We start from the raw sequence: 9,332 nt of genomic DNA, 5'->3' as shown, positions 1-9,332 counted from the left end.
GGTGTCGCCGGCGCCGGCGTTAAATACAATGATTGAAACAATGTCTTTGACTGATGGCACACAAGCGTGCAAAGATAAAGAGAGACCAGGCAATCGATATCACAACCCGAGACGACGGCATCTTCGTTTGTTTATGTCAACGCGTATCGCCTCTGTTGACGTAGCAGCCAGCTAGCGGAAAGGGAAGATGACGCAAACGGTCATCGAGTGATGTCTCATTTCTTAGAGAAACGTTCTTCCCCCTACCCCCCTACACTCGGTATCGAAGGGCAAGGGGAAGACGCAGACAAAGGGGTAGGGGAAGGGGAAGGGGTAAGACAGAGAAATGAGATTGGCCCTTAGACTCCACCAGATTCATCTCCGACAAGCCATGCAGAACCTTGCAGATCAGTGGCTGAGGCCTGACACTTCTTAAAGACTCCACAGAAGAGAGCAGCAAATTATTGGGAAGGGGACCTAAAAGCAAAGCAAAAAAAAGAAGAAGAGAATAGAAATAATACTTTTAAAAGTCCTTTAATTTGTACATCTTTTTGCTAGACATAAAATAATGTAAATGTAATCACCTGTGTAGGCCCTGTAAAGAGTGGACTTAATACCACTTCTGCTAGAGGTTTTTGGCTTCCTCACAAGTAATCGATCCACTGCTTCAGGATGGATTCCCTGTTAAAAAATAAAAATTATGTTATTATTGAGAGCATGTTTATAAACTTTGAAAGCTTAATTTTTCTAAATAAAATAGAGTTTGCAGCAGTGGACAGCTAGAAAGTCAAAACTTGTTTTTTCATGTCCTTGGAGCAATGAAAACACATAGGACAAAAATACTGTCTGAGATTGTCATAATTCATGCATAAAATAGTTAATAGCTGTTTACTATACCTGAGTCCTGGGCCTGTGCCAAGTCTGTAGAGTGCTTGTGCTGGGTATAGTGGGTGGTACCGTCTTTAGTTTCATCATGCTGTAGTGTGCACTCTGAAACAGCAAGCCAACCAAATGGTTGCATAGCTCTTTCCCAGCCACACAGGAACAGCAAAAAGTACTGATGACAGGAGGATTCTCGTCGACTTTAAATGAAATCTAAATAAATAAAACATTATATACGGTTTAAAATTAGAATACAAATGAAACATTAACATAAATTGACTGCAACAGCAGTCTAACAATTTTCATTTGAACACTTTTTCAAACAAACTGCAACTGCAGTTTAACCCGCTACAACCGTAGCAACTATAAACACAATCAAATTTGTGTCCTCGAACTGGACCTAACTAAAGTTCTGAAACCTGAACAGGTAACCTGAAGAGAGTGTGGCTCTTCGTTTTTCCTCATGGACCGGTAACACTGTGCCCTGATAATCACCTCACTATCTACAACATCAGATACTGTATTGCACAAAAACAGCATTATAATCACACTACCATATCACAGCAAAATAAAAAATTATAATTTCAGAAAACATGCAGTAAATTCATCTTGTACTAGAAGCTTCATCACTGTAACCAGAACCTTGAGGCTTTAGTAAATCTGTGAACACTTTTAGATGAGAAACAACAGAAAGAATGAACATCAGATCAAATTAGTTTATCAAGATTTTTAAGGCATTATGGGTTTAAGAGGTGCATTTTATTCTTCATTTATATCAGGCATGCAGCTTAAATTTTATAATCTTAAAAGTAAATTTTGTAAATGTTTTTTTTTCTCTAGTTTGCACACAAAAACTACAGTATGATGAATAATTGAGATGAATAACATTAGCCACAAAAATAACATATTGATTCTCTAAATATCAGCAGAGAAACATTGATCAGATAAAACATGATGTTGTACACAAATCTTTAAATATAATCTTAAATCTTGTCTATAATTCCACACATAAACATGTCAAAGATCTGATGATGTTTTATGTGTTTCTACAGAACTGAAGAGGATACAGCAGTATGCAGGTACAGTGTGCTGTCTGCACTACACTAGATTACATTCAGATACTCACAGCTTCATCACTGACCGACAGTATGATTAAACACTGATTAAATATTACATATTACACAAACTCTTCGCTTCAGGAGGCCTATTTTAACCCCTCAGAGCCGTGTGGAGCACTTTTATGATGGATAGATGCACTTTTTTGAGCTTCAAACTGATCCACTGCCAATGTAAAGCTTGGAAGTGTCAGGTTTTGTTTTTGGATAACTCGGATTGTATTTGTCAGAAAGAATGGTTTGAAGGTAAGTAAATCATGGGGTAATTTTCATTTAAAAGTGAACTACCCTTTTAACAAAATAAGGGATGAATATACCTTGTACAATTAAGCAAGGTGTGCTGGGTAGGGTCTCTCTCTGGGTATCAGCAGCTGTGGCAGAGGGCTAGGGAATAAAAAATGTAAACATTACCAAATGTATTACCAATTACACAACAAATACCAATTACAAATCTATTATTATTTTAATATTCCATACAGTCTGCCAGGCAGCCACATATAATTTGAGAAAAACAAAATGGTTAACTTGATTTTAATACTACTGATAATTTGCTGCCTTCTCTGAAGACAAAGAGAGCAGTGAAAGCCTTTCAACAGAACCCAGGCTCCGAAAAAATATTTAAAGGGGGGGTGAAATGCTATTTCATGCATACTGAGTTTTTTACACTGTTAAAGAGTTGGATTCCCATGCTAAACATGGACAAAGTTTCAAAAATTAAATTGTACGTTTGAAGGAGTATTTCTGTGCCAAAAATTGTCCTTCCGGTTTGTCACAAGTTTCGGAAAGTTTTTTTCGAGTATGGGCATGTGTGACGTCAGATGGGGCGGAATTTCCTTATCCGGGTCCTAAGGGCACTTCTCCGGTAAGATCGCGGGCGCGCGCGCACTCGTACACCAGAGCAAGAGAGCGTTAGCAGTACCTCATCTAAGCGCTCTGCTCGGCTTTAGGGAAGTCAGTGTCACCAAAGAAGTGTGTTTTTGGTTGCCAGGGCAAGACAAACCTGCACAGATTCCCAAAGAACCCAGCGTTAAGGGAATAGTGGATGCAGTTTGTTTTTCCGGGGCAAAAACGAGTTGAGCAAGACTGTTTCCCTGCATTTCGACGATGATTGTTTTATAAACAAAGCCCAGATCACGGATTTGCAGATCGTCTAATGCTTAAGGATCGAGCAGTCACAATGATAAAGGTCCGCAGTCGTGCGTTGGAACCGGACGGTGAGTAAAACTGTTGAACAAATGTCTCTGTGTGTTGTTAACGTTACTAGCTCGGCGCGTTAGCACAGCTTTAGCTCCGCTCACACGGCCCACCCCCAGCCGCTCGGTTTTTTCCGGAAAGACTCGGTACAGTCTATCTTTCACTCATAAATATAATAAAACTAGAGACTTTTTGGAGATATGAACGATGCAATACTACTCTATAGGTACTCAAGATTAACAGGAGATTGAGTGAAAATGAGCATTTCACCCCCCCTTTAATGACGATGCTGGTTGGAGGTTTAAGTTGCGCACGCGCAGTTTATTTTATATAAAGACAGCTTACATGACTGCTCTTTCACCCTGGTTGGCCAAGCACAAAGTAAAGTTATAACATCTGAACAGATGCTATATTCAGCTTTTATCACAGCTATAGCTAACTTACAGAATTAAATTAAGATACCAGCAGTCATTTAATTGAAGCCCATATTTCAAATAAGAATTTAACGTTTGTAAACACAAGCAAACGTTATTTGAAATATGGGCTTTAATTAAATGACAATGCTGGTATCGTTATTTAATTCTGTAAGTATTCAGCGACCGTAAAATCTACAAGCTAACGTTACGTTTATGCTAAGTGTGTAAACCACCACGACTTCAAGACCCCCGATTACAAAACAGCAAAACAGAAGTCCTAATACTTAGCTAACGTTACAACAGCCTGCCCGGTAGCACGTGTAATCAATGCAATAATAATCTGAGCTAAGGAAGCTCACGGGGCTAACGTTAATGCTTATTTTTAGTCTGTGCTAACATTATTTGAGCTATCGTCATTGTGGTGGTTTTCCATTAACGTTAACAGTTACGTTAATTTACAAGCTCAGCTCGACTCGATTCTACTCACCATGTTTGTTTTTCCATTGTGAATATCTAGTGTCTTGTACCTGATGTGATGTGGTAACTTAGCCTACCTTTTCCCTTATGGATTGAAGACGCCGCCACTTCAGCAGGGTCAGTTCAATTTAACGTTATACCGGGAGTGAGCGAGTCGAGTCGGGGCGAGTTGAGCTAACGTTATAGGGATCTAACTTTACTCTAGCCAATGTCACTGAGAAATATACCAAACAAAAAATTGTGAATATCTCGTACCTTACAGACCTGCATGTGGTTCCTTTTCCGTATGGATTGAGAAAGAAGACGCCACTTCACCGCGGTCAGTTCACGTTGTTTTTAGTCGACTCGGGGCGAACGTCACTGAAGCTAATGCCACTGAAATATACCAAACGAAACAATCAGCAGCACTCACTCATATCAACGGTATTAATATATCCATATACTTATAAAATATATTTCATAATGAACAAGACACCCAAAGTAGCCTACTTATTAAATTCCATTCCAAATACATGTTTATTAGTCTTTTTTTCTTTAATACAGACATGTGTTTTTTCTTTTCTTTTTTTAATAAAAATTACATTGCATAACCCATAGAGATCGCACTGTTAGATAGTTTGGGAATATTCACACATAACGTATACATGATATCAGAGTTTTAAAATCAAACATTTTAAAAGAGAACAATACATCACGGTTGTTTAAACCAATAAACATTAAAGGTCCCATTCCATGGATTATTTTTATTATTTTATCATGTTTCCAGGGGTGCCCTTATAATGTTAGTATGTTTTTTAGATCAAAAATTGTTATAATTTAGAAGTAAAAGGCATATTTCCTAGCCTGATTTCATTCCCTGGTTTGAACCATAGACTGTAAAAAATATGGACAAAGCGTCTGTGACGTCACCCATAGACTTTCTGAAGAACGGTTTTGAGGCCGTTTATGGGGGGTATGGGCGGCGCCATCTTGTGTTCAGAAAGGATACAGAGGTGGTATGATGTGTTGTGTCAGATCATGGCCGAGACGTCAAATTTCAGGAATTCCACTCGGCGCAGCCTATGCTCGTTATCAGCTGTCAATCAAGCTGTCAATCAAAGTTAACCATGCCCTTATTTGTCATACATTTTATATCTAAATACGATCTAAACTAACGAGTTAGAAAAAAATTCACCCCCCTCACAGTTGTCAGGCACTCGGAACCTATCGAAAAATACAATAAAAGTCCATGGGACCAAACTGTAAAAACATGAATTTATGCTGGGAAAACGGACATTTTAACATGGGGGTCTATGGACATTTGCTCCCTTTTGGGACCTGCCCCTAGCGGATTTTCGATGTATTGCAGTTTTTCGCACTTCCGGGTAGGCTTCATTTTTCAGATTAGAATGTTGCCGCTTGGTTTGAACACCCTGTTTGAAGGGGCGTGTCTGCTGTGAGACTTCAGTGTAAACGCCCTCTGCTGTGATTGGCTGACATGCTTGCATATGAAATATCTGGCATTACATGTGGAACTATCTGGAAAACTTTTACTATTACAGCTATTATACGTTTTTACTATTACAGCTATCGGGATTAACGAATCGTGAGAAGTTTTTTAAGTATTTAGATCTATTTCAATCACATAGAAAATTGCAGTGATGATGAGCATTAAGCAGATAACAGTCTGTTGATCGCGTGAAAGATCTTATCATTGCAACGCAGTTTCTGCACTCACTAATGATTTCACCAATGCAAACATGAGGCATATAAATACAGTAAGAGCTTCGTTGTGCAGTGTAACAGCATCATTGATTTCATAACGAGTTTTGGCAAGTGTCCATATAAACTCGCGCTGTGTGTCGCAGCTTGGCCGATTGGAAAGGGATTGTTCTGTGATCGCTTTCTGTATATTAATCACAGTTTAAGTAAGATTATTTTCATCCTACTAAGAGAAACGATGTGAAGTTGATCGCTAACGTTACTTCCATATTAAATCACTACTTGTACTTACCGCTTGCTGGAATATAGTTGAAATTGCCCCCTTCGTCAGTATGAAACGCTGAGAGAAGCCTGCTTGATATTATTCCAGGTTAGAAAAACAGTCCGTGGTGAAATGGACAGAGCAAACTAACAACTTCGAATTAAACTTTTGCGGTATCCGATTATAGATAAACATCAACCGTCTGTTGACATTTCGCCATCAATACGCCTGTGTTCCTGTGGGAGGAGTTTAGTCTAAACACGGTTCTGGTGATGTCACTAAAGCAGGATGTAGAGGGGTGTAGTCCAATCCAGGCGTTTTTTGTAGTCAACTTCTGTTAAATAAAATATCTCGCTTGGCATTGAACTTTGAGCGTTATAATTTTACAGATATTATTTATACTCTAACAACAACATTACACACTAACTAAACTTTGAAACATGGAATCGCATGCAACGGGACCTTTAAGCTGTGTCGTCAGCAAGTCGTTTCCCATCATGCTTTTGATCAGCGCAGTCAGTGGAGAGCAACTGCGCTCGACTGCAGAATCCGACAGGTGTGCCTTGCGCTCGCGAGAGATTTTTGACATACGTCAGCATGACATCAGAGCAAGGCGGACCGCACTCGGACACATTTCTAACCGGCATGCATCTCGCGCTGATCACCGGTGATCGGTTCTGCGCAGATTTTGCTCATCTCAAACAAGCCTAATTTCTAACCGGCATGCACTGCTTTAAGTCAGCCGCCGATCGGTCTGCGCAGAGCTGCATGAAGTCGAACAAGCCTTTGGTCTGGGAACCACGTGTACATTTTCTCGTATTTGAGGCGTGGTTTACGAATGCCCAGAGCCGTTTATTGGGCGCTATGAATGTCTATCAAATGCGCCTGTATGTAGCTCATAGCCAATCGCTTCAATTATACCAGATGACGTATGTAGAGTGACAGAAATTCGACGAGGAAAAAGACGATGGGTCAAAGATTTATTTGTACACGATGGCGTTTAGCGAATATTACCGTTTGTGCAAGATAAACATGAGGGTAGAAGGTAACGTCGAGTCTGATATAAACAAACTGCTTCGGTGTCGTCATCGTCTTGCTGCTCCCTCCCCGTTCTGTGATTGGTTCCCTTTTTCAGGGGAAAATTTGGTCCATGGTGTCCAGACTGCCTAGCAGCGTGAATAAAATCGCGCTGCGAGCAAGGCAGTATGGGGAAACCCAGGCTACTTCTACAGTGTAGTTACAATAAAATTACAGGACTGTCCATAAATTTCCCATCATGCATTTGCATTTACAATAAAAACATGAATACAATATGTTGTTGTAAAATTTATTGTAAAAATTACATCAATTGCTAACAGTGTAGAGATGAATATGACCTGCTCTCTTCAAGAAGAACTGTGATGATAATGAGACCCAAACACATGATCACACACTTCTCTTATTTCAGCTTTAACAGACTCATTCATCAATACTGATATTAAAAGATGATAAATATATGTATCTGTACGGTGTATTTGATATTGCTGTACCAGTTAGCGTGAGTTTCTCCTGTAGAGAGTCCTGCAGTTTAGCTCTCCTCAGAGTCTCCAGACTCTCATCAGTCTTCACACTGATCTCAGACCAGTTCCTGGTGTTTCTAGAGCTGCACAGGGATGAGTAAATCTACAGCAGGAGAGAGGAGAAATCCTTCAGCATGGGGAGTGTTATGGTGTCATATACTGCATTATCATTGATCAGAGAGATGTTGACTGACCTGTAGGAGGTGGAGGTGATCTTCAGTGTGTGAGAGCTGCTCCAGCTCAGTGTTTCTCATCTTTAGCTCAGTGATCTCCTGCTCCAGCTCTTCAATGAGCTCTTCCTCCTGTTTCTCTGCTGCTTTCTGCTGCTCCTCCATCATCTCCAGCAGTTCAGTCTGACATCTCTCAATGGAGCGGATGAGATCAGTGAAGAGCTCCACACGGGCTGCTTTCTCCTTCTCTGTGTTTCTCTGCTCAACCAGGACAATCAACACATTATTAGTGGTGTTTGTTAAGAGAAGAATCAGTCTTATTATTTCTCATACTTCAGTGTTTTTAGGCGGATTTCAAAATCCCTCATTCTGCACCGAAACTGTGTTGTGGTTCTTGTGGTCTGTCACGTCACACATCGGACACACACATGTCTGATCATCTCTACAGAACAGCTCCAGAGGTCTCTCATGTTTCTGACATATATAGTCCTCCAGATTACTAACAGGATTGATCAGTTTGTGTTTCTTTAAGGCTACGTTTACACGGAAACGATCTGAAGAGAAAACGCAAAAGTGATCACTTTTTATTCTGCGTTTAGACGAGCGTTATGGGGGGGGGAAATCTGCGTGCATACGGTGACGCAAAAGTGTGTGAAATTCAATGTAGTATGCACTCCAGGCGGCTAGGTGGCAATGTGAAGTACTGATCGGTGCCTTCACTGTCTAGCAGACTTTTGCGTTTTTACCGTTTAGACGGAAACGCGACGGTGGAGCGTTTTTAAGATTTCCGCTCTGGAAGGTGGTTTCACTTGTTTGCGTTTTTAAGCCCCAAAAACGCCGTCGCCGTCTAAACGAAAGGCACATCTGATAAAATATTTTTACGTTTTCACCCGCGAGCGTTCTCTGTAAACAGGGCCTAAACCTGCCACTCTCAAATGAGGCTCCAGGTGAGTTTCACAGTAAGAGCTCTGACACACCAGACACGACTTCAGGGCTTTCAGCTTTCTTTCCTCACAGACGTCACACAGAACTTCAGCTTTTTTCAGAACTTCAGCTTTTTTCTCAGGACTTTTCTTTTTATAATGATCTACGAGCTCTCGGAGTGTGGTGTTAATCTTGAGATCAGGTCTGTGCTTGAATGTTTCTTTACAATATGGACAGTTGCAGGTCTGGCTGTTGTCCCAGCACTTATTCAGACAGGTCTTGCAGAAGTTGTGTCCACATGGAGTGGTGACTGGATCAGTGAACACGTCCAGACATATAGAGCTCTGAAGCTCCTCAGTCAGTGGACCGCTGGAGGAAGACATCGCTGGAGAGAGAAATGATGAAGATAAATCACCTGCACTATAGTCTAAAGTTTGGACACACTTGAAACACACTGAATTCAAGTTTCTCATGATCTTAAAAACATTTTGTTTGAAGATCTTCTGTGCAAATTATTGAAATTATGATGATGAATTTATTATACAGATGAGTTAGAGCAGATAGAGAAGAAAAATAATCAACAATCAAGTTTAAAAAGAATACCATGATTCCCCTCATTAAGTTGGTTGAATGTAAAGTGTGTAAGACTTGAG

At 40.3% G+C, this 9,332-nt stretch overlaps 1 protein-coding gene across 1 annotated transcript; it reads right to left on the bottom strand.

Annotated features, from left to right (window-relative positions):
- Positions 1-250: 250 nt before the first annotated feature.
- On the bottom strand, positions 251-9,062 carry LOC308697322 (E3 ubiquitin/ISG15 ligase TRIM25-like; the record flags this gene model as incomplete). The annotated part of the gene is made up of 7 exons (XM_081376504.1): positions 251-456; positions 564-660; positions 1,294-1,379; positions 7,556-7,688; positions 7,780-8,013; positions 8,131-8,288; positions 8,678-9,062. 7 exons carry the CDS (start codon positions 9,060-9,062, stop codon positions 251-253), a joined length of 1,299 nt encoding a protein of 432 aa, XP_081232630.1.
- Between the last annotated feature and the right edge of the window lie 270 nt (positions 9,063-9,332).

Source organism: Scardinius erythrophthalmus (genome assembly GCF_964197995.2).
Source record: "Scardinius erythrophthalmus genome assembly, chromosome: 10".
Lineage (NCBI taxonomy): Eukaryota > Metazoa > Chordata > Actinopteri > Cypriniformes > Leuciscidae > Scardinius > Scardinius erythrophthalmus.
The sequence above is the reverse complement of the archived record's forward strand: the minus strand, read 5'-3'. Positions and strand labels throughout refer to the sequence as shown.